We start from the raw sequence: 26,789 nt of genomic DNA on the forward strand, positions 1-26,789 counted from the left end.
GGAAAATATATATCAATATTGCTGATGATAAAAACAACATAAACAGTTAAATCCTTATCATATGCATATTTCATACTTCAAAACTGACCTTTTTGACCTTGTACTTGATTGCAATTTTTAACCTTTCGAGGCCAGGTCTTGCTGACGTTGTCTCTCTTTCCTCCTCGTCGTCCGGGCTTGTATTGAGAATTGCCTGGACCTCTTGTGTGTTGTGACATAGGTCCAAGATACCCACCACGAAATCCTTGCACTGTTTGTTCAACTGTTTGTATTCACACTGCAAAAAAATAACAACGAAACGATTATAGAAATGGCAAGAACACTTCTAGTTTTTAACCATACATGCCGTTTTGAAATGATAGTGTGTGTGTGTGGGGGGGGGGAGGATACAAATTTAGCCACGTTTGGGACCGCAGTTTTCACACTGCAAAAAAATAACAACGAAACGATTATAGAAATGGCAAGAGCACTTCTATTTTTTGACCATTCATGCCGTTTGGAAATGATAGTGTGTGCGAGGGGGGATACAAAGTTAGTAACGTTTGGGACCTCAGTATTTACCCTGCAAAAAATATAGAAATGGCAAGAACATTTCTAGCCCTTCATAATTCACTCCGTTTGGAATTGATAGTGTGGACGGAAAATACAACCAGTCAGAGTTGCCTTGAGGGCGGTTGCAGAAGAACTACCAAGACGTTGGCAGGTAATCCATAAAAGGCTGTAACTACTAGTATTCCATTTCTGTGACAACCTGATGAAACTATTCACCAGGTGAATATCATTACAATATGAGTGACTTAACACTTTTTTTAAAGAGATAATTGAAGTCATCTAAGTCCAAGCATCTTCACAAACGTTGTGCCATTTTCAGTTAGCGTTGGTACAAGCTGTAATGACAGATTCTTCTGAAGTGGAATGATTTCATTGACTTCAGAGTCGAAGGGAAATTGAATTTATAAACACTAAATGAGTTGTGGTGCCATTTTCACTAGCCCGTCAAGCAACTTGTTGTGACAGATCTTGTTGGCTATACTTAAGGCCTCTGCACTGAAAGTTATCTCGGTGACAGTGAGGAAAAGTGAAAGTACAAGTTGAAGGCTTGCGTGATATTCAAATTGTGTTTAGCTCACATGCCCGAAATATCCATGTGCAACAAAATGTTATAGATTTAGATTCTCCTAGTAGACAAAGGGCAACGTTGAACATTTCACGTGCTCTACCAAAGAGAAAAGGACAGTTCGTAGGACACAAACCTACGTATCTATGGTGTTTGGCTAAGGTGTTGATACCCCCTTTGGCATTAATAGCAATTTCTTTAAAACCTGTTTCCATTTATGTCCAGATAGTGGTTTATTATAACACCAGGCAGTAACTAAGGCAGGGGCCAAACCTCTGTTTAAATTGGAGAGTAGTAGTAGCTCATTAGCTCCAGGCAGCGAGATCAGGCTACCAATAGGCGATCAACAGATGTTTTAATGGACCGTACCCGTCTACTTTCAAGATGTGGTGTTCTATAATTCTGCGTTGCCTGAAATTACTTCTAAGGTGCCCCCAAATCGCCATGTGTCAACGGAACCTCAATAACTAACAAAATGCCAGATTTCACACAAATCCATCAAAAGGATCTTGAGTTATGGGTGCGAACACAGCAAACACACTAACCCAGACAAAACAATCTCCTGTTAGAGGCCACTGACCGCCTTCACGCCATTGTCAGTGATGCATTGACAACCAGCACTGGGAGGTGCTCAAGTTACAGATATATGAGAAATAAGTCGACGTCGCGGAGCATTCAATGACTTTTATAAAGGCGTCTTGTTACAATATGACCTTTATGGTTATATAACTTGCAAAACGTGAACTTGTTACATACCGCTTATCAGCATATGAATGAGATTTAAAGTGGATCGGGAAAAGAGATAATTTTTTGTTCTAGCAGCAAGCAACCGCGTGAAAAATTAGGCTCTGCCCAAAATGATATCTGTTATTCTACATCCAAGCATGGTTGGTATCATGATCTTGATGAATGGGTGCGCACAGAGTATGCACGCGGGAAATGTAATCTTGAAAAGTGCGGGCTCAAACACGATCCTCTGGAAAATTGTAATAACGTCCTGAAGGTAGGAGCAGACGATCAGGACGCAGATCACGGAAAGCGGATACCTCAAATAGGTTCTACATAAGCATACGAAAAGGATGACCCTAGCCATAAACAGCTATGGGTCAGATTTTATTATTTTGTAAAGTAAATGGCAGAAACTTATAACAGTACATTTCATCGACGCAACACTATTCTAAAAGAAGCTTTTATTCATAGAAATCTTCAAAAACATCCTCAACCCTTTCACTTCTCAACAATCGAAAACATTTCCTCTTATTCAAGTCACCCAACCCGTTTATTCACCAGAACGTTAGTCAACTCATCTCTCATTGCGTGCAGGAAGGAAGTCAAACCCTTCAAAATATAGAAATAGATTTAGGATAGCCGTTATTTCATCTTTATATCATGTTTGCCTTTTATTCTTATCGTATACCACTGTTCGAAATTTGCTTTGTTTGCAATTAGCATAAATTTGCAATAGAGTCATTATTCAAACGTTTGCCAGCTATTTATCAGATGTGTGGTACAGCGCCCGTCAAACCATACTGCAAAATCCATGTGTCTCTGGCACTCTCTGCCATTGATACCATCTATGTTTCTTCAGCTGTGCAAATGCTCGTAACGCAAGACTTAAGCATCCCTTCAGTTGTGTCCTTAGTTGCACTTGGCGATTTTCACATCTGTCGAAGAAAAGTTAAAGCATGTCCATACCATGTCACCAGTCTCTGTAGGGGTTGCCCGCTGGGATTCCTCGGCACTGAAGGCTTCTAACCCCGCCCAGCCATGTACGCCACCCCGTTGTATTTTTCCATGGGCATGCTGAACCCGGTAGCGAAGGGCCCTGGCAATAGTCTGGATTCCAGTTTAGAATTGAATATCCGTACCATTCTAGATTATTGGCCGAATATAGATGATTTATTTACTTTAGAATATAATAAACACAACACAAAAGTTTTGAAATTGTGTACGTTTGGCATCCATGTGATTAAGTCAGTGTGGCCCTATGATTCTGAAAAGCTACCTCCATGCCACTTTTCCATTCTATCTCTACACATAGCCTATAAATAAATCTATAGACCATCTCTGCTTTACATAAGACCTCTCCACGGGTCGCTGCCCTACCAACAATCAAAGACCATCGGAGCAGACAACGAAATTAAACCATCTCATAACCATACCAATCACCAACGTCCGGACACGCTTCGTTGACGACTCTACTACATATTCATTTCTGCCAGATAGAAAGATTAGCCGGTCGATACCTGTAGAATATTCATTAGAGTGGGCGTTCAGCCTCATTTTGTATGTCGCCACGCTTTCCCCATTCAATGATCTGTACAAATGTAATACCACGTTTTAGACGCAAGCTTAAGCCCCCCTCTCACTGAACCCGCGGCACGCTGGCGGCGTCGCTGCGTCCTAAACTGGATTTGTGTTACCCTTGACTTTATAATGGGAATATTATTCAAAACGTACAAGTATAAACAAAAAGACAAAAAAACACACAAAGCTTAAAATGATTCGTTTTTTGTCGATGAACTTCGTTGAGTGCTTTGTCAATTCGATCAAATTACAAGAAGATAGTACTGAGTAAAGCATCACGGGGTCCATTTGGACCCCGGTCGGTCATTTTAGTCGCAAGAAATACCGAGCTGTTTAAGGGTTGACGTAAGGCAATGTACTGCGTGAATAGAGCAATCTTTAGTCTAGATAAAGGCACAAACAAACTGGTAGAGGGGAACTTTACGCAGCAGAATATCTCTTCCGCTTCAAATGTTGCGGTCTGGTCATCGATCAGTTGAAATGTTGACATGCCAAGCTTCCGCACCGATGCCACAATTGCGGCTTTGTAGAAAGAGCCTTGACTAACTGCACCCATTTTCTCACCGCGCCCACACGGAATGTTCCCATTTCCGCTGACTTTGAAGTCAAACTGCTCTGACGTGAGGGGAATAGAAGGCAACCTCAAGCAAAGTATCATCTACGAGCGATTATTATGGCACGATTCAGACAAAAATGTGCCTCCAACATTGTATGTTTATATACGCTTGTCTGCACAGTTTATTTGTTGTGTGCTTTGTTGTGTGTGTGTGCGTTCCGCATGCAGTGCGTACGATTTAGCCTCTATCAGCCTCTAGACGTGGCTGGAAAGAGTAGAAATCAGCCGATTCCTGGCCACGTCTGGAGCCTGGTAGAGTCTACGTGCGATTCCTAAACTACACAAAGCATCCTTACAATGTTTTCTCTAGTTTCTGCGAAGAGCACTCTAGTGTTTATGAATATTACAATGTGTGTTGTTAGAGTTTTTAAAGTTTTCATTTTGTTAGCTATATATAGCCAGCCGGGGTAAGTGCCGGCAGAGTTTTGGCTGGCTGACAAAAAGGAAACCTGGCAAAATAGAGAGCCCGATAAAAACGCCTAAGAATACGTCGAAAACAAGCCGGAGCCGAGCCTCTGTCTGGAGATTAAAAATTCCCATATTTCGAATATCTTAATGCAACAGACAAATTCATATATTTATTACGCCTGGATAATCCTTGTATTAGAAATATTGTCTGCTCATATATTTACACATGTACAAAGAAGCGAGAAGAAGTCGACTCTACCGGACTAGCTTAGTTATGTTTAGCCATAAGTATGGCTAAACATATTGTTTTCTCTCATGTTTCTTCTTCTTCTTCTTCTTCTTCTTCTTCTTCTCCTGTCAAATCTTCAAATCGATTCATCTCTGTCATTTTTTGACCAAATGACCTGAAATTTGGTACAGAGGTAATGTAGGCAAAAACCAATGTGCGTTCTTTTCCTTGTTTTGATATTGACCTTGAAAGTGATTTTATTGAGGTTTTTAGGCTATTTTTAGCATATCTTGGCCTCCTGCGCCCTGGTATTTCAACCGAATGACCTGAAATTTGCTGTATATGTGGCTTGAACAAATATTTAATGGACTACATTCCCATTTTTGGCATACATATATTCAAAACGATTTATTTTGGGCTTTCTTGACAATATTTGCCACTTCTGTCACTTTCAATACTACATATGACCTACAGGTCATTGACCCCGAGTGCCTTGCACCTGGTCAAGCTGGAAGTTTGCTTACGAGGAGGAAAGACCGGACATAAACATTTAACGTGATTATCGGGAAAACACCATGTTCCCTTAAACTCAGTGGTTAAATTGCAGTTTAGGAAATTTTATAACAGAAAACAAGTTAAATCAATGATTTTGTGAATGTTTATTCTAGCATTAGTTATTCCAGATATTTTCAAACTCCAAATTCTTCAACACAACACGGGAGATCGTTTCTCCTCAGACTGGCGCGACGTAGCGTCCACCACCAGGCCTTCCTACATGTCCTACGTACGGGCGTATTGATCGTAGAATTCGGCAAAAAAGGAATGATTAGGCCAGTAGAGTCAGTCCCCGGTAAGGTCAATGATTCGCCCCTTTGCGCTAGCTTGTAACGTTAAATGAATGTACCCTCTGGTGGCCAAACTTCACTGACAAACTTTCTCCCTATTATCATCATGAGCTTGCGTTAGTCTGGTACTTGTGACTATTATGTGCCGGGAATGTTTATCTATCGCACGCCTTGGAAGGAAGTTCAACCATGATAAATGGTCGGCCGTTGCGAAAATTTGGAATCCCATGCTGTTGATTTTCGTGATTGAATCTGTAAGAAAATATATTTTCATGTCGTTCATGTTTTTGGGACGGACGCCGGGACGGGGTGAATTTTTTCTATCATTTTCGTCCCGTTAGTAATGCAAATCGAATCGTGTTGCACAAGAGGCAAAACACTAAAAACGTGGGTCTTGTGGAGTGTTTTGGAGCGGGAAAATGCCGGATATTAGCGGTGCCGAACAGTGTACATCGTCGCGCGCGGGTGACGCTCCGTCAAAACAAATCCGCTGGTGGTCTAGCGCGGCCACCGAAAATAGGCAGAAACACACAGGAGGACTTAGCACCTTCGTTTATGAGGGCAATTGTGAAAATCTTTTGTTACAAATTGTTCGAACATTGAAACATTTGGATAGATGGTTTGAAACTGTTCTAAATAAAGAGATTTTTGTGTAGTTACGTTCGAAATGTTTCCAACGTATGTGAAATAAGTTCAAACATGTTATAAGTTTCAATTCTAATTGTTTGAACACTTTAGAACTATTGTGACTTAGACATTCTTTTAATCAAAATAGTTCAAACATATTACAAATATTATATTAAAACCCTCTCGGTGACTTTGAATTGACTCAAATATGTTGTTTTTGGTCATTTCCTTCGTCTCCTGTCAAATCTTCATATGTATACTATGGAAAACTTCATTCTTCCCTGGGGTTGATCTTTTTTAATTCAATTTTGAACTGGGTTGATTATGCGCAAGAGTGTAATTTTCAGCGGATATTTTTCGACTGGTTTACATGGAAATGGCACGGGATATCCCATTCTTGCAAGGGGAGAATTATTTAATTATTTCTTTCAATTTTGAGCTGGAATGATTATGAAAAAGTCCATTTTTTAGCAGAAGTGTATTTGTTAATCAATTAGTGGATATGGTTGTGGACTGGTCCATATTGTGTTGAGGTGCTACTGGAAGACTCAATTTTGGACTGGGGTGATTCATTTTTTTAGTGCAAGTATTTTAGAATGGTCCATTGTTATTTTGGGAGAGTCCATTTTTTGCATGGCGAGGAGTATGGCTAAACATGCTGTATTTGCTCGCAAATGTTGCCTTTCTAGTTTAATAACACGTTTTGTCTACACTATATGTTTACAGCTTGTATTGTTGTATTATGTCCTTGTATGGTATGTTCCATGTGTTAAGTTAGACGACCTCTACCTAGCCCCTCGGGGCATGAATGCACAATAAAGGTCTTTCATTCATTATCGAGGCACCTGCTCGAATTCGGGACTCCCATTTTGTTACCTCCCTTCCTTCCGAAAGACGTGTACAGCTCAAGCGAGATGACCTTGCCATTATTTGAACCGGGGTCTCCCTGTTAGCCACTAATTAGAACCAGAAGCTCAAATTTGAAGCTGTTACCAGTTGAGCTACAGGGACATCTCTGTCTACCGGCATTGGTCATTCTATATTTTTGCTGCTACTCGGTAAGCCGCATTTGATGCATGTGTTTGTAAATGATATATGAATCAATCACATTGCACGCCCAGTCTGCTTAGTGTAACGCTCTGCCGAAAATAGCTAGGAAACATCTAGCTTGGCAGTCACCCCACAGGCCTGACGTAGTAGTGTTTTACCGGCCCTATCGTCGTGCTAACCATTCGCACTTAAGATTTCAATCTTTTTGATCATTACCGGCATGAAAAGGGAGGAATGAATTTTGGCCTGTCTGTCTGGTGTCGGTGTATGTTTTTCCTGATTTTGTAGTCAGCATAACACAAGAAACTCTGAATGGATTACTATGATATTCAGTATGTGGGTAGGTGTTGGGAAGACAAGGGTCAGGGTCGATTTGGGCTCCCTGGTACTTGACCTCCGTGCTGCAGCAGAACTTTAAGTTTTTGCATCTTTTTTTTCCTGGGTGCGCTATGGGCTTGATTTCTTGGTAGCAGATAGCTTGGGATGTAAGGAAGAAGGGTTGTAGGTTTGGTTCCCCTAGCATCTTGCTCTTAAAACCCTATCTAGACCGGGCTTTTTTGAGACTTCTTGGACGGGGGGGGGGCTCTTTCGACCCCCCCTTCATAACTTCCGAACGTTATGCTCTATCATCACCAAATTTGCAGGGAGTGATGTTCATGTTAAGTTTTATAATTCCTGTAACTTTGGTGACGTTATGACGTAATATGACGTCATTATGACGTCATCGATGTGATTTTATTGGCTAAATAGGGAATTCCTATAATATCTACAAGTATTTTAGTGAAATTTGCATAAAATGCCTCTTCAGAAACCCGTTACCATGGCAACACAAAACATGATAAACTTATACTTTTATCATAATATTGTTGCCAACTAAATTTTAGGAAAAGTCACCAAGTTTGGTTGTCCTACCATACGTCGTTTGGTAGTTATACGATGTCAAAGTTGGCGCGGGCACTATTAGCCCCCCCCCGGTCTAGATAGGGTTAAACTGCAGGGACGTTTTTGTCTTCTTTTATAAGGAGGATATCTGAACAAAGAAACGACGGGTTTCCGGAGTATACTGATTGACCTGAGCGGGCGGGCAACACTCACAGCACCGAGAAGACCCCAGGAAGCTCGCGATCGGATGGTTACTAGGCTGCCAAACATCGCCTTAAGCCAAACGTCGATACTCGGTCTATTTCAGTGCTCGTGATACATGTACCCCATGACTCCTACTGGCAGCTACGAATGTAAGGTTCTTCTTGATAACGAAAACTGTAAATGGACTTTTGAAAAGGCCATCAGTTTAGGTTATAACGTGACCCATGTCTGCAACAGCCTATGCTTTCTATGTGTTAATCAACTCAAAGATAAAGGAAGAGAAATTGTTGGTTTGTTATTGGCCGTTTTATGTAGATTTAATTAATTATGAATTACGCTAAAGGGGGCGATTTAGGATGCATTTATTATGGTTTAAGAAGTGAAAGTAGTATCGATCCAGTTTAGCTCACTGAAGGTCTATTCTTCCACCAATCGTGACAGAGTAGACATCCGCTATGTAAAGTATTCATTCACATATTCATTGTACCGGTGAAATTGTGCTCTTTGAACATGAACATTTGACCACAGCCTAACGCCCCGCTATAAACAACCGGGATTCGAACTCACGGCTTCTAGTTATTCTAGTAGAGGCATGGCCGCTAATTATAACCACCGGACTCCGCACGCTACCTGAACAGGCCTGAACTAGTCTGAGATGTACGCAGTGCCTGGTCGGCATAGATGTGTTAATCAGGATAAAGCACTGAAAGTGTTTGGTTTCCTTATGGGACTTTTTATCTGGATTAGTTAATTGTGAATTATGCCAAATGCAAAGGGGAAACTTAGATGAGTTCAGACTGCTGGTTTACGATGTGCGCAGTGTCTGGTTTCCATATTTGTGTTAATTACCTTCGCTATAGGCGTAAGGTTATATTTTTGGTCGATTGTGGAGTCACTGTGAGTGTTGGCAGTTTAACTCTTGAAGCCATAGACGGATGTTGATGATTTTTGGTAGGTGAGTTTCTGTTGGAAAGACTAAGGGCAAGTTCGAAAATGCAGGGGACCTTTTGTGTTTGTTGGAAGTTGTTTGTTGGTGGGATAATTCGAGGGGCATTTGATAGATCGTGATAAAATTTGGTGTTTTGGTGGGGGTTGTAAAAATAAAGGTCAAGTTTGATAATGAAGCTCCTAGTGGCTACCTACGGTACTGCAGCGGGACTTCAGAGTTCATTAGGATTAAGGATGGGGCGTCCGCATGGTTTCGTTGCAGATCCTTTATGTGGATAAGTTACTTGTGAATCATGTCAGAGGGCTTGGGATTAATTATCTCCATGAAAAATGGAGACATTGTTTTGGGTGTGTCTGTGTGTGTGTTTGTCTGTCTGTTTGTGTTTCCGCACTACTGTAGTCAGCATAACTCAAGAACCTCTTGATGGATTACGATGATATTTGGTATGTGGGCAGGTGTTGTGAAGCCGAAGTTCAAGGTCAATTTTGGGCCCCCTGGTATGTGACCTTGGTACTGCAGTAGAAATTCAATTTTTGTATCTTTTGACCTGGACGTGCTGTGGTCTTGATTTTTGGGTGGCAGATAGCTTGTGATGTAATAAAGAAGTGGTGTAGGTTTGGGCCCCCTAGCAGCTTCCTCTGGAACTGCAGGGGCGTTTTTGTGAAAATCTTCTAAGGAGAATAACTGAACAAAGGAACGATGGATTTCCATGATATTTAGTATGCATGTAGCTTAGACAGAGATGTACACAATGAAGTGCAAATATGCTAATAGGGACTTAATTTGCATAGCTAATTAGGAAAATCTATATTTGCAGGGTTTTGCATTATCAGACTCAAATACATGTAACGTATGTAGTTTATGGAAAGTGGATCATCATCAGATACCAATTATGCAAATAAATTCCTAATTTGCATAATTAATGCAAAAACACCATATCTCATCTAATTGGAAAATTATAGGACTGTCAATATGATATTTAGTATGCAGGTAGGTTAGACAGAGATATACATAATGTAGTGCAAGTTATACTAATTGTGACTTAATTTGCATAGCTAATGAGGAAAATCTATATTTGAAGTGTTTTTCATTATCAGACTCAAATACATGTAACATATGTAGTTTATGGAAAGTATGAATTAATTTGCATCAACAGATACCAATTATGCAAATAAATTCCTAATTTGTAAAATTAATGCAAAAACACCATAATTCATCTAATTGGAAAATTATACGACTGTCAATATTGCAACATGTGTAAGTTAGATAAAGGTGTTTATGACCAAGCATATATCATGCAATTGTGTAAGTCATTTGCATGAATAGAATTGTTCATGGAGATATGAGGTCGTGGAACTCTTGTTTAATCTGGTTCAAGATGAACGCAGTGTCTGGTTTCCATGTTTGTGTAAATCACGATTAAGAATGGGACGTCCGCATGGTTTATTTGTTTGTATGCCCTTTATGCGGATGGTATAATTGTGAACTAGAGTTCCACGAACACATTATCTTCGCCAAATAATCAAGGCTTATTATGGAGAGTGATTGATAGTTACGTGCTTATATAAATCCTGCAAATTTGATCATGCACCATACCATTTGGAAGTGGTATGGTGCATGACATACCAGTCTAGGTGGGGTTAAAGATCATTTGGTGGTACAGGTATATATATATATATATGGGCCACAAAGATTCGATATTGCAGTGTTGACTGCATCATTATCTTTATTCCATATCATACACATTTTGAAAGACATAGTACATGTACATGTGACTTTTCCGCACCTAGCAGTGGTGCAGTTTTGGTACAATGATATTCATGATATTCATGAAATTCATGAAATTCATGAAATTCATAAATATCATAGATATCATAATATCATAATATGTAATATATAATATATAATATATAATATATAATATATAATATATAATATACAATATATAATATATAATATATGATATATGATATACGATATCATAATATCATAATATTATAATATCATAATATCATAATATCATAATTTCATAATATCACAATATTATAATATCATAATATCATAATATTATAATATCATAATATCATAATATTATAATATTATAATATCATAATATCATAATATCATAATATCATAATATCATAATATCATAATATTATAATATCATAATATCATGATACAGTATCATGATATCGTAATATCATAATATCATAATATCATAATATCATAATATCATAATATCACAATATTATAATATCATAATATCATAATATTATAATATCATAATATTATGATATCATAATATCATAGTATTATAATATCTTAATATTATAATATCATAATATCACAGTATCATAATATCATAATATCATAATATCATAATATCATAATATCATAATATCATAATATCATAATATCATAATATTATAATATCATAATATCGTAATATCATAATATCATAATATCATAATGAGGATACTGTTCTCGTCGTGCTTGGATCGTCCGCTTGCCGTAACTGAGAACTTATTGAAGGTCTTTTGATGGGTACATTTGGGTAATTCTTTCACTGTCGAATTTTACGAAGAAGGTGTGGACATCATGGCATATGCTGTCAATACCTACTACTGTTGCGAATGCCCTCTTAACAATTCCGTCTAAAATGTGGCAGTGACCACGACTCTTGCCCCTACTGCTATTGACAATATCTCTCTAAAGCCTCCTGTTTCACTTTTTTTTGGAGGGTGTTAGATTTGTGAGACCTGTTACTGTTTTTTCGTGTGTCTGTCTTAAATGTGAAACACCCTGGAGGGGAGTTCAGTCAGGTCCTGATGGGTAGCATGGGTCTGTTTTAAAGATTACCCTGATTTTGAGGATGTTTATGTCACTATCTGCTCAAGAACCTTTTCTTACTCTCATCTACGAAGGACTGTGGTCCACATCCAGTGTGGTATGCACAACTGCATTTTACAAACCACATAAAGCTTAGTATAATGCTTTCTGTAGTGCCTGCTGCTTGCACATTTCCTTATATTCATCGTTTTGACTTGTCCCGCACAGGGCCAGACCTTTCCTGTGTTTGTTGATATAAGCTCCGTCCCAGCGGGAGTGTAGTTTGGCCGGTGGTTTTTGAGGTCACCAGAGAGCATCAATTTAATTTGCACAGGCCTTCTGACAAGCAGATATAGGTCGACAAAAGGTACTTAAAAATGTAATTATAAACAAGCCTATTTCACCACTTAATAAGACCCTGATTACAATTTCATACGTCTTTATTTGTTAATCATTACCCCTATAACCAACCTGTCCAAAACAATGCAAATTCATCAAACCCTAACTGAGTTATTCGCCTCCAACGGTAACATGACAAAATCCCACTGCGGTTCTAAGCAAGCCACTAGGGGGTCTAAACTTATATCACTTACTTCCTGCCCCAAGAGCTGTACACCACTTACAAACCGTTACCATAGCACTTGTATGAAATTTGACTACAAGCTTTCGGCGAATTTATAAACTTTCCTCATTTACTATGCAAATTATCGTCTTATTTGCATGACAAGTATTCAGTTATGTAAAGCATCACCGAAACTATCTACATGCCATAAATTATGATAATCCGTCAATCCCTGCTGGAGTTATTCGTCTCCAAATGTATTAACAAAAACGCCAACTGCAGTTCCAAACGAGCAGCTAGGGGGCCTTAACTCTCACCACTCACTTGCCGTCCCAGAAGCTATATACTACCAAAAAATCATGAACCTGACGCCTCCAGAAAATTTGGCCTCAAACGTTGAAGCTCCGCTGCAGTACCTCAAATACCCGCTAGGAGGCCCATTATCGAACATGACCTTCCTCTTTGACATCACTACCTATCCACGAAATATCATGCACAACCGCCAATAGCTCCTCGAGTTATGCTGGCGACATACAAACTCTGACACACACAAAGCCTGCTGCAGTTCTGTAGGAAAGCGCCAAATAAATCATTTTTAAACTTGACCTCCGTTCCCACAATCTCTTCCAAACTAGCAAAAATCATTAAGATCCATCAACGTTTCCGTCACTTTTTTTGCCTACATACAAACACAGAAAAATTAAAAGTCCGCTGCAGTATTGTTGGAAAACGCCAGGTGAACGATTTTTGAACTTGACCTTCCTTTGCACATTACCACTACACACCTACCAAATATCATGAAGATCCATCAAAGGTTTCCCGAGGTATGCTCTTGACATAGATACAGACCCACACAACAGCCGGCTCAACCGAAAAAATAATCTACTCCGAGTTCCTCGGCGAAGATAATTACGCCAAAGGGAGAAATTTAGGATGAATTTGGCCTGGTTTAAGGTGCAAACAATGACTTTTTACCACGTATGCGTTAATCAATATTAGGAAAAGAAAGGTGTTATTAGTTTCTTATTAAACCTTTTATGTGGATGAGTTAATTGTGAATTATGTCAGGGGGAGATTCGGGTTGAGTTGTTCATTTATTGCTGCCAGGGAGGTTTTAAATGAGTTAGGTAAAGCATCAATTAAGCTGTATACTGTAGTTTATACCCTACGTTTCCTGTCCACGGTAATGTATATTTACCTACTAATAGTCTACTACAGAGAATGTATCGAAATCATTAAAAACAGTTACTGAAACAGTTATCCTAAAGGAACCCAGCATACGTCACACCAGCATGAATGCTACTACTTAATGCCTGAATTATAAATAGTTCATTTCTTTGTTAATCTGTGTGTAAATTTGGTTGATTTTGTATTCATAAAGATGTGGTATCTACTTTGGAGTTGAGTATGCCAAGCGCCTTTCTTTCTTTTTCCATGGAATAAGAAGTATAGACTGGCTTATACCAAGTTGTTTCTGCCCAGTGGCGACGTTTTCTTTATATATCTGTTTCATCGAATGCTCAACGAAAAATAGAGATTCAGAAGGGTTTAGATCGGCCTGTATGAATGAGACAACTTTGTGTTAATATTTCTCATAGCTTTCTTTTGTTCTTATATGAGAACAGTTAGAGCTTAGTCTTGACAATGATGGAATACACCTATAACTGCCATTGGTAGCCAAGGGCGAATAAAGAGAAGACTTATTGGGTAATATGTAGCCATTTACAAGACTTCTTCTTCGGCGTGTATTCTTTGTAGTGCCGTAAATGTGGTTGAGAATTGGACTGCAGAGTATCATACAATCCTTCGGTCTCGCGCTGTTGTTCAATGACATGATTGATCACACCTTCTTGGCGGATAAAGTACCTGAATTTTATCACTATTGGATCGTACCGAAAGGGCAGTTGAAGGACAAGCGAACGATTATTCTATATATTTTTGTAGACTTTAACTTTTTTTTGCGTTCGAAGCTTCAATGTAGTTCAATATTGGGGAAATGACCCGCCCTGAGGTCTATGTACGGTGTCGTAAGGCATGGTCGGTTATTATAATTATCGAATAAACCATCGAGTGAGCGAAGCGAAAACACGGCCAGGGAACCACCCAATTTAACTCAGCTGAGGTGCAGCCTAAAGTGATCCAATAGAAACCTTACAATACCTGGTCAATATGAAATGATAACTCCCAATGGTTATGGCAAAATGGAGCCGTCTTATTGGTCAACGTCATCTGGCTATATGATAAGCAATGATGATTTCTCCTAACCAACTTCTGTCTTTCATATGACAAAATCGAATACACAGGGCGTTTTTCATCTCATAAATCTAAGCAGATTTGTATTTAACCGGTGCTAGGGTGGAGCAAGGAGTATTAATGGAGCCAGCTGAATGAAGAGTGGTCATCGGGGTCCTCCACACGTGACCCGTTCATTAACAGTCATTCTTTACGCATTTCCTATAATCTGAGCATGAGAGGAATGGAACTACACACCAGTCTAATATCAAATAACTGTGACAAGTTTCGTATCTCTCATTCCATGGGAAATAAGTAAAGGAAATCTTTAATGAGCAACCCGTCTTCGCAGAACCAAGATAACCACTCTGCATTCAACAGGCTCTATTATCAGACCTTAGCAAGGTACCATAGCCCTGTAGCTCAACTGGTAGCAGCCTCACAGTTGAGCTCCTGGTTCCAGTTACTTAGTAACTGCGAGCCCCGGCTCAACTCCTGGGAAGGGCATCTCGTTTGGACCTGTACCTATCTTTTTTTTAAAGGGACGTTAAATGGCGATCCCGTATTTGAGGAGGTTGAAGGGGGGAGGCTAGCAACCACGCCCTGTAAAAATATACCCTGCTACTGAAACTATATATGGCACTAGGCACTACAAGGTGAACAACAGTAACAGAAACTCGACCCTAGCAATTTAGATAATTCAAGAGGTAGGAAATAAAAACTACCATGTTGACCATAAAGATACGTTTCACGTGTAAAATTTCAGCCTACTACATTGATGACCAAAATAACTCTTCAAGTGTCTTCGTACAAAATCTTATCTAAAATGAATCTTGTTTATTCACTTATCTATTAGTACAACAAACACTAAATGACAAATACCTATCATTCTCTGCGGTGAACTTGGCTAGCATATTGAAAATATGGAACTGCGAAAACATAAAATTACAGACCAAAAACACTACTACATGTACTACCTCCCTGTGAAACAATATCCTGTTCCATTGACCCCGTGACCTGGGCTGTCAGATCTGATTAACGACAGGTTCTACCACACCTGACCTTACCTTTAACTTATCTGTGGAAAAGATATGTTGGAGTGGGCAGAGTCTGAACTGTAGTTCGTTTCTTTCCGAAGCATCCGTCTGCACAATAACCCACTCTCTGATGTATTGCTAATGTTAAGCATACACATTGTAAGTATACTTCTCTTTAGAACACCTGACTTCATGCGCATCTAACTCGAATGATTCACATCAACTACACAACCTACTCCGGTCCTTTGATCTTGTCTTCAGATCTAGATAAACTTTGACAAAGGCTTCCGAAAGTCAAGTATAAGTATACTTCAATATCTATCAGCCTGGCACAGCACTAGACTTCCGTTGTTAGATTACTATGGCTTAGTGGGTAGAGGACTTACCTTGCATGTGGTTGGTCACGATAGTTTCTACCAGACATAACTTCGCTGGCTATAGGGAGAATAATTTTGTCAGGGGAGTTGCCCGAAACAGTTACCCGCACAGTTTCGGGCAAATGGTACCCTTCCCGTGGACTGACAGTTGCCCATCTATTTACCCTTATATCTATTGAATTTTACCATCCATAGCCCCTCAGAAAGGCCTGGTGCAGGCCAAGGTTGTGAGTCATGCCAAATACATTTTACGTGGTACATGCTGCTTTCTCTACTTACGGGAAAGAGTGATTGGTAGTTGAACACACACCACCACTGCTGTAGTGTTTGCACAACTGTGTGGCCGTGGGCTAAGGAATTGGAGCTTGGTGCAACCCTAAGTACGAGGCGGTCCGGAAAAGACTTTAACTTTTATGTTTAAACACGTAATTTGAGTGCGTGCATACATAAAAGGGGATGTAGCTCAGTGGTAGAGCGCACGCTTTGCATGTGTGAGGCCCCGGGTTCGATCCCCGGCATCTCCATATCTTTTATTGTTTCCTTCCATTTACCTATATGCCTTTTGATACATGGAATACAATTGAAATATTTTCTTGTGATATGACGATTTATTGTTAATGAAAGAGGTGAATGATTTTTCCTGAACCAATTAAGCAATCAAATGTGTCTTTAGAAGGCTAAAGGGTGTGATATTCTCTGCTTTAAAATGACCCATCCTTAGCTCACACCTTCTAGCGGCCCTTTCAATGACCAGGCCTCTAGAAGCTTGATAGAAGGTCTCAGGGATCGCAGATCGAAGGCCCAATAAGCCCCCCTCCCCCCAAAGCGAGACATTGTGTAACACTGGTCACTCCTCATCTCGGATGCTCCACAGACTGAGCTACCAATCTGCTTCAAAATGTCAAAGTATATTGCTTGTAGGAACTGAGGGTTCCCATCTGCAAATAAGCAGAACACCATGAGATGAAGTCTGGCATACATGTCAGAAGTAACTTCTAGCAAACTTTTTTTAAGCATGGCGCTAGGCAGATGCTATGATTCTTTCAGATCATGGTCTCGACCGTCTGCTCCTCAAAATGAAAAACAAGATCATTAAAATGAAGGTCTTCTAAAGAATCTGACAGTTGAAACTTCTACCACATACTAACTGGCAGCAAAGCAAGCGACCTGTAAACGCTAGTGACAAGCCAGGAGAGGGGTGGATTTTATGTTTTCCAGATTTGTTACAATATACACAATTGAAAACAGAATCAGAAAAAAATGATTCTGGCAGTTGCTTACAGTATACTAATTGGCTGCAAAGCGAGAACCATGTAGATGCTAGTGAAATGCCACAGGAAAGCTGAATTCTATGCTCTTTCAAGATTCGCCATGGTAAAAAAAATACAGATTTAAACTCGCAATGCTTGATTACTTAGAGTTGGTATGAAAAAAAAAGTTATTGATGAAATAGTTTTTGCAAGGCGGTTAATACTTTATTCAATGGACAACGCCAAGATATTGCAACATCTACATATCATTGCCCATTAACCGTTATTGAACTCTGACTCGGATACCGACTTCGCGTGTAGATCTAAACTAGAGCCAATCTTCACTGGACCGTGACGGGGGCCGATACCGACTTCGTGTATAGATCTAAACTAGGGCCAACCTTCACTGAAGCGTGGCGGGGGCCGATATCGACTTCGTGTGTAGATCTAAACTAGGGCCAACCTTCACTGAAGCGTGGCGGGGGCCGATACCGACTTCGTGTGTAGATCTAAACTAGGGCCAACCGTCACTGAAGCGTGGCGGGGGCCGATACCGACTTCGTGTGTAAATCTAAACTAGGGCCAACCTTCACTGAACCTTGGCGGGGGCAGATATCGACTTCGCGTGTAGATCTAAACTAGAGCCAATCTTCACTGAACCGTGATTGGGGCCGATACCGACTTCGTGTGTAGATCTAAACTAGGGCCAACCTTCACTGAACTGTGACGGGGGCCGGTACCGACTTCGTGTGTAGATCTAAACTAGGGCCAACCTTCACTGAAGCGTGACGGGGCCGGTATCGACTTCGTCCTCATATTCAATGCAGTCGACATACCCTTTCAGTCCATTCAAATCTGACTTCCATTGATTTTTACGTTCTATGGACCTATAATACCATACATGTTTATACGCCCGGGAATAAATGTATTGGACATTGTGTTCACAGACTATAACCAGTAAAGTTAAGTCACGTGACAAGAGAACTCCATGACTTTACCAGGTTCACAAAGAGACAGAGTTCGTATTGAAAGTTCCCCAGAGTAGCAAACTCTTTTGTAGTGTGTAGTGTTTAAATATTCATCAAAATAATATTTTTGTATCACTACACTTGAGAGAAAGCAGACGTCTATCTGAGTCTTAGATATTGATCACTGTTATTGATAGCGGTATCTAATATGACATTGTACATATGATTATGCATAGATCACTGTTGATTATTCGCCAACAGGGAGCAGTGTTCTGCCTTATTTTGTTCCCTTCACAATCTTCACAGTCAAAATAACACCAATGCGTCTGCTCATCACAAGATATCTGATCATCAACAGAATCTCCTGTCGCACACTAACGGTTCGCTTTTTTTTATCTTCTATACTACTTATTGCGCGTTTTATCATCATTTTTCGTGACAACCGAAGTTGGGAAGCTGACAGAGTTATCCCAGTCGTAAAGACAGTAGATATATTGATATACACCCGCTTGAAGACAATAAAGATTCTGATATACACCCACTTAAAGACAGCAAAGGAACTGATGTACAAACGCTATCTCTGTAGTGCAGACCTTCCGGTTTCAGTACTCGTACAGATATCGACTCAACCGTTACACAATGGTAATGTAAAAAAACTGATGTAAATTGACAAAGGGCGAGTGCTATAATGTATATGCTGAATGGTAAAGCAGTTTAAACTCGAATGATACTGCTCCAGACGAAGCGTAATGCTTTTTTCGATAGCTAATGGAGCGATGCGGCTTTGCCATGGTTCGCGTTTATAGCCAATCACATCAGGCCAACCCCACTCTTCTGCATTAGTGTGTTGTGGCAGTATTTTTTACGTAGATAGTTTTAACATCTGGACGCCCCCACCCACCCATCCATATTTATCTTTACGGGGCCGCCGGCTTTACGCCACCATCCGAAATGTAACCTTTACACAATGCCCGAGCGGGGCTCGAGCCTCCATCCTCTCGATTCATCGAATTTGATCAATATTGCAAAGTAGCGAGGTCACTGATCTAGGTATACTTCTAGATCCCCTAGCAAAGTAACTACAGTATTTAAGTAACTGCATTTCCAAAATCTATCCAGTTGCTTGAGTAACCTTTATCTTGTGTATCTCATAACCTTGATGTCTAACCTTCATCGGCGTAACTACACTATCATTAAAAACCTACTATTAGATCTGTACATAGCGCCCATAAACATAAACGGGCCTGTACCAAACACTTGAAGCTTCGTATGATGCCTAAATTGCTCACCGCATTTCCATGCCAAATCAAAGGTACCGGTCGTATATAATTTTTTCCAATCACACACTTCTGTAAATCACTAACTTCAGTAAATTAGTAGCCTTGCCATGGGTAGTTACTTCGATTAATCACAGCATTTTGGAGAGTGGAGTGGTAAAAATAAGATTACTTCTTGCAAAATTGATGGCAGAGAGATTGGCAATAAGCTTATTAGTGGTTCGTGCACTCTTACATCGCATGTAAACTGTAAACTGTAGCTATAGATATTCCAGGTTGTTATGTGCCATTGACATTCAGATGAAAGTTGGTTCTTAGATTTTTACATAAGCTCTTGCAGGTAAAGTCAATACCTCGAGGTATTCTTTACATAATTGCAGATGACTTTCAGTGAGGTCGTTAACCATTACCAGAGATTACCTTGGGTCCTGTTCAGTTTCTTTGAATGGGCTCTTGCGCGAGTGCTTTACACGTTGCACGTTTATAGACGACGGCAAAAACTAATTTTCTAAATCCTATAGCCTGTCAGTCATGTAGCACGAAGTCGCTTTTAGTTTCTTTGAATGAGTTTATGCGTGAATTTTACACGTTGCACGTTAGATGTGACATTTTACGGTCCCGCGGCAGACGTCGAAAAGACATTAGGACTACACTTCAGTAACAACGTTTAAGCTCTACTGCGTAATACGACTTGACAACCTTAGGACTTCAGGCCAGATGAATGTGGATTGGAACCTCTTTTTTGCCAGTCAGGGAAATAAAGATGAGACACGGTCCTCTATCTAGATGTAGCACAAATCTAAAACTTTGTTCTAACGCTGTACAGAAGTCAGCCCCGAAAAGTATCAACTCGCCTACTGCAGTTAGAATGCAAATGACCACCTATGATCACGTGCCGCAATGTCAGTCTATACCGCCTGCCGTCTCTATCCAGATGGCTGAGATCATGTTATTAGTTGTAGTCGACTCCTACTTCCTCTGCTTTAGTTGTATGCACAACTGTCTAAAGTCTCCCCTAAGTGTGTACACGGTTCATATCATTTCATTTCAAAGTCAAGTGCAGCGCTTTTTAATGCCAGATGGGTCGATAAACTTTACGCGCTGTGCATCCAAATATTAAACTTCAGTTCTATTGAAAATTCAACTGACTAATCACATAGGTCACGTGACGTGACGCCAGTAATCTGTCAGGAAGTTTATAACGCCCGCCATCTCTACCCAGATGGCTAAGATCACGTTATGTTAGCAGCAATGGCATCTTCGCTAGATAGCTTTATAGAACGCCCTGTGCAAAAGTTAGGTGTGTCAGATCGTTCAGACGAGTGGAATATAACCAGCTGCTAGTGCGCCGCGTGTCCACGAAGCTGGTGTGTTACGCCGAAGGGTGGTTATACCGGCTAAACAGATACAGATATAAGTTGTAGTCTACCGTGACTTCCCTCTGCTCTAGTTGGGTGCACAACTTACTATAGGCTCTCCTAAGTGAAGTTAAGTGTTTAAACCATTTCATTTCAAAGTCAATTGCAGTGCATTAACATGTCAAATGCGTTGATTAAACTTCGCACGTAGTGCATTCGAATCACGTTCCGTGGTGCACATAATGACAAGGTTTAAACACAGATAACTTGTATTTCGCGTGAAATATGATGGTTATCTCATATTCTGACTTGATCTATGACACCTGTCTAGTACGTGTAGTTGGCACTTCCGTAGTGGTAGAGGGCATCTAAGGCAATTGCGTCTAATCAAAATCCGCTTCTTCTACGGTTACTAAGGGGACGAACATATTATGTCTATGCGTGCATACTAACCACCAGATGCGTGTCAGGAAGACATCTACATCTACATTAGGTTACCCCCAAATAACCCCTTCAGGGACATAGTAGAAGGGGGGGGGGAGTTGAGGTCCCGGGCTAAGGCGGGCAGACCTCCAGCCTGGCACGGAACGACTCAACGGTGGGAGCCGTCGCAACCGTGCCAGGCAGGGTATTCCGCTGTGGGATAGTACGGGGAAAGAAAGAGTATTTATATGTGTCGGTTCTTGCGTGGATGGTGTAAAACTTGAGGTCGTGGCTCCACCGGGTGCGCCCCTGGGCTTGTTTCAGCAAAGTGTAAGTGCCTATATTAATATGGTTATTAACAAGATGATTTGCTAGTACGTATTTATGATATGACTGATTGAGAAATGCACTTTAACAAAACTTATCAAGGCTCTGGTCTCGGAATGAGTTTATTTCGTGAGAGGGAGCTATCAGCAACTAGGTTTATCGAGATGGTTGCCGATACCGACTTCGAGTGACCTTCGACCTGCTGCACACGTTACACTTCCGGGAGGTCGCAAGTGAGAAGCAATCAGGTTATCAGTTATCCTGGAGAAGATCAGAAGATTTATCCACTCTTTGCGTCTATGCGTGTGTGTGCGTGTGTGTGTGTGTGTGTGTGCGTATCTATGTGCGTGCTATGACCCAGGATATGACCCAGGGGTCAAAGGTTTCTGCAAGTTGATATCGGCCTCCGTAGGGACACAAAGTTTAAAATTCCTCTCCATAACAATATGTACTAACGCAGGTGATCATTTATGCTCCAACTCATCCGTGTAAAAACGCCCACTGAAGCTGATCTCACCGCTTTGTCTGTGGGTCTAAAGCATGATGATATTTTATCATGGATGGAAGCGTATATGCAAGCAGTAACTGCGTAGCCTATGATTCCGTGCATCCTGCCATCGATCTTACGTATACAGTTGAAGCGTAGGAACGGCGTTAGGCTTTGATGTATTCCAGAAGAACCCATGATTAGCGACAGTGATTAACTAGGGTTAAACCGAGTAGTCACCTTTAAGAGAAAGCCAGGCAAATTTGCAATAAATCACTGCATTACTACGTCACTGCGTGCTGATAAAGCTATACCTACTGCAAATTAACACTTTTGAATGATAGTCTTCTGTTATGACATATGACCCCCTCATACATGGAAAAACCAATAACTTCTTGTATTGTTCTTGACATGAAATCTTACGATGAAAAAAAATATTTGTCTTGATTATGAATATAGACATATTTGACATCCTCATATTTCTTGCATTGCTGAATAACAGTGAACGGGTTTACAGTTTTCATCGTCGAAACTTCAATATGAATCTTATCCGCACTAGATTTATCATTTGTTCTTGAACATCGTAGATCATAGTAACACCCAGAAGCAACCGATCCATTAGCAGAAAATACAATGCACAAAGGCATATCTCTAATGGGCTGCCTATAAATCTTTCGTTCGACTGATGATCCTTCAAATTCTTCAGTCCTCTCCTATCAGAAATTTACATAATTTCCAAGCAGATGTTAGTGTAAAACGTTTTTTGACAAGCCTGGCTCCGCTAAACGCCATTTAGAGAATCGCCTTTCTTTGAGTAAAGCCGATTCTCTGATTGGCTGACAACTGATTAGAGGCCACGCCCCGACAAATAGTATATTGTATAGCCCGCGAGCGATGCTCTTTGTGGGAGAATGAGCTTCTTTAACAAGTACGTGCACTACCATTGGACAGTCAGAATACCCGGCGGGTCAAAACAAATACAGAAATTTACCATTGGAATCATATGATTTTGACGGGAATTATTACGGCTTTCACACACAGCGCAGGGAATATACTAACGCCCTGCGCAGACCTGCGATGTGGCTGGTGGTTTGCTATGGCTTTCTGGCTTTTTTGCGCTATTTTCTGATCGTTTTCTAATGTGACAAAATTCAATTAGTGTACCAACCTAAGCTTTGGCATATCAGAACACGCCAACTATCAGATTTTGTAGCCTCCGTCGCATACGTTTTGGAGCGGCGGCGTGTATTTTGTTTTGAGAGCGCTGATTCGCGAATTACGAATTATCCCCCCCCCACTCAAATAAACGCTGCCGCTCCAAAAAGTCTGTGAAAGAGGCTAAGAAAATAGTGTAAATCAGCAAAAAAAGGCCATAGAACAGCCGCTGTCACCCAGAATGTCTGCGTACGAGGCTGAGGGAATACATGGTTCATTCTTTGTTTCCAATTAATCCGTAATACGTAATTAGCATTCCAAACCATCTGCATCTGAGATACTCGAAAAGGTTACAAGAGACATCTTAAATTTCTCCTAAGCTGGAACATCATTATGAATCTATTTTCAGATTCACTCAATCATTACCGCATCTGTACATGTAAGTTTCTTCCGCTACTTAAGACTCTCAACTGATGAACAGAGATAATCCTTTAAGGAGAAGCTGGTATTAACGCGCTAGGGTAGATAAAATGTTGCAAGCCTCATTTGGAAATAATGGGCAAATGCCTTCTATCAGCGTCCTGGAATTCAAATCATTGTCGCTTTTTTATTGCAGGCGTCGAGTTTCAAACTCTGAAGTAGGTGACAGGAGTCTAAATTGAGAAAAAAGATGAACAGTTGAGCTGCGACCAGATTTTTAATCCTTGTCTTCCTGGCCTTTTCTACACAATCTATTTCATTGATTTAATTTCTTAATCAGATCATTGGCCCTTGACATGACATTTTTCTGGGCTGCCTTGGCATAGGTATCTTCGCCGAGAAGATTATGTTTTTGGTTACGCCAGCTGTGGGTTCTTTATTTGCAGAATTCACGGCGTAGTGCACGCCAAAAATGACCAACCTACTAACTCCCTCCTTACTCATGTTTTTCTTTCCAACCGCGCAGCCTGCAAGGTTATGACGGTAATGATTTGTAACTTGGTGCTTATAGATATGCCCCATATTCCACCATCCAAATGAGGCCCACTTCTTTTTCTTGACAAAACAAATTAACGGCTCTTGGTGGATGTCAATGTGCAGATGTTGGCACATTGGCGCACCAAATCCGTGGTGTGTTTTTGGTACACATTTTGACAGGTTAGCCAAAGTGGCTCGGTGGGCGTCACTCCACCGCCAGGAAAGGTCGTGTTAAGTAATTTTTCCAACGGCACAACGTCGGGGCATGGTGACTATCGAACCCGGGATCTATTGGTTCAATAGAGCCCAACGCTCTAACCGTTACGCCACGCCGACGCCTTTTTGTAAACCCTCGTAACAATGCCAAAAGTTTGCCACAGCGTAGAAATGAGCCCCCAGAAAGTCAGAATGAAATATTAGAGTGTATGTTTAGCTAGTACACCGTGCTCTTGACAAATGTTTGTGGACGGTTGGTCGGACATATCTCCTGAAGGTCTGGGTTATTGCAATTTTACGGTGGCTAGCACTTCCGCATCAAGGTCAAAGTTGTCTACATTGGTTGGGCTGGCGAAGATCCCAAGGGATTTCGAATGATATACAACTCACAGTTTCGTTAGAGGGTGTTGTAAAAGATTCTGAGAGGAGTACATGACGCCATTCACATCAGGGCCGTGGACGATATCGACTTCCAACAACCTTTGACCCATTGTTGACGTCACGCGTGCGTAAAGCCAGGTGTCCACAGCGATTGGGTCTGATAGCTGACGAGGACTGAGTGATCCAATCAATTGAAAATTCCGGAAGAGTCCAATATTTTAAGTTTCTGCACAGTTGAATTTCCACATGACATCTATTTAATTCTCGCTTATGCAACATTGAATGATGGTATTTGAGAACACATTTTGTATGGAATACAAAACCCTGAAGATTGATCTGCGCATAGATAAGTCGCCCTCTACGCGATCTTCTTTACAGTATCGTTTCGGTCATTTATAGTGTAAGATAACCGTTACTGTGTGGAAGCAGATTTTGAGTCTGCCGTCAGCTGATAAACGTACTTACCGTAAGATCGTTTCCACTAGAAGCTAATCGTGCGCATAGGCAGGGTGATATCGTATTTCACGCTAGAATTCAAGAGGAAGAACCCTGACCACATCAACCTTTCTCACGGGATGTTAAGGGACCTTTCTCATACATGTTTTTTTGTGTGGATACTTTACGGGGACCCAGAGATATTACAAACGTATAGTCTTTTTTAGAATCATTCTTTTCATTACTTTTCCAAATCAAACTAAACATAGGAAAAACAAATATGAATCGAAAGACATGATTCACAACTACAAAACAGATGAATTAGATCCAGGAAACAAGATGAATATCAATGGATTTTGTGTATCCAGAAAAGCACCGTACCCTTTTTAACTGCATACTGTTATACAGTAATCTTATCTAATGCCATTATTCACAATTTACCAGCTGAATTGTTTTTATTTCACTCGTCCTTTTCACTGTGATATATTGTAGTTTAACTCAAAGATCTTTGCATCATCAATCTTTATAAGCAAACTTGACTTTCTCCATAACACGTAACATACTCCATATTTTAATGTTGCATCATCACAATGATTGCCAATAAATAAGATTAGCAAACTTCATATCTTACATAACAAGTAACATACTCTATATTCTAATTTTGCATTATTACAATAATTCCCTATAAATTGTTGCAAATTAGTCGCCCATTTTTATCTTAAGCATTCTAAATTCAATATTTCAGCCTGTTAACCTTGAAAAATAACCAAGTAGAATAAGCATTTATTATGAGGATAATGGCATATGAATAACAGCCATTTCCAATTCGTAATATTTTCGTTTTGGTGGTAGATTACGATTGTGAGTTTCAGGACTTCTGTATCCTCATATATTACGCTGTGCGGTTGAATTTCATAGCATTCATTCCACATGAAGCCAGCAGTTTGACACCAGATATATAGCAGAGTTTCATTTCGCGTTGTATTCTATGTCATCTCTATAATTGCTTGCACGTAGGAGGTAAATTGTAAAGGATATGACATTATACAACATCGTGGCTGTAAAGAAAGATCCAATTACACCAGGTAATTGATTCAGTAACAAACTCGGTGCCAGTCCTACGTTACAGTCATTCGTTTGTCTGTTATTCTATATGATATGGTGCTGATACGGGTATCTGACGGGAAATGAACTTTTGAAAAAGCCATCCATTTAGATCTGGCAGAGTCTACAGCCGTGCAAACCTTTTTTTCATGACATTCAGCATTCGAAGGTCATTTAGAA

General features: G+C 40.3%; 1 protein-coding gene and 1 non-coding gene across 5 annotated transcripts in view; one reads left to right on the forward strand and one right to left on the reverse strand.

Annotated features, from left to right (window-relative positions):
* The window catches only part of LOC136436394 (short transient receptor potential channel 7-like), a 55,838-nt gene that overhangs the window by 22,351 nt on the left and 6,698 nt on the right, over positions 1-26,789 (reverse strand). For all 4 annotated transcript variants that reach the window (XM_066430350.1, XM_066430351.1, XM_066430352.1 and 1 more), the window contains one exon: positions 89-277. In XM_066430350.1, coding sequence (XP_066286447.1) covers positions 89-277 — 189 coding nt within the window. The remainder of the gene's footprint in view (positions 1-88; positions 278-26,789) is intronic.
* On the forward strand, positions 16,724-16,795 carry Trnaa-ugc (transfer RNA alanine (anticodon UGC)). The gene has a single exon. It is a non-coding gene; the product is annotated as a tRNA-Ala (tRNA).

The sequence above is a fragment of the Branchiostoma lanceolatum genome, chromosome 6 (genome assembly GCF_035083965.1).
Source record: "Branchiostoma lanceolatum isolate klBraLanc5 chromosome 6, klBraLanc5.hap2, whole genome shotgun sequence".
Taxonomy (NCBI): domain Eukaryota; kingdom Metazoa; phylum Chordata; class Leptocardii; order Amphioxiformes; family Branchiostomatidae; genus Branchiostoma; species Branchiostoma lanceolatum.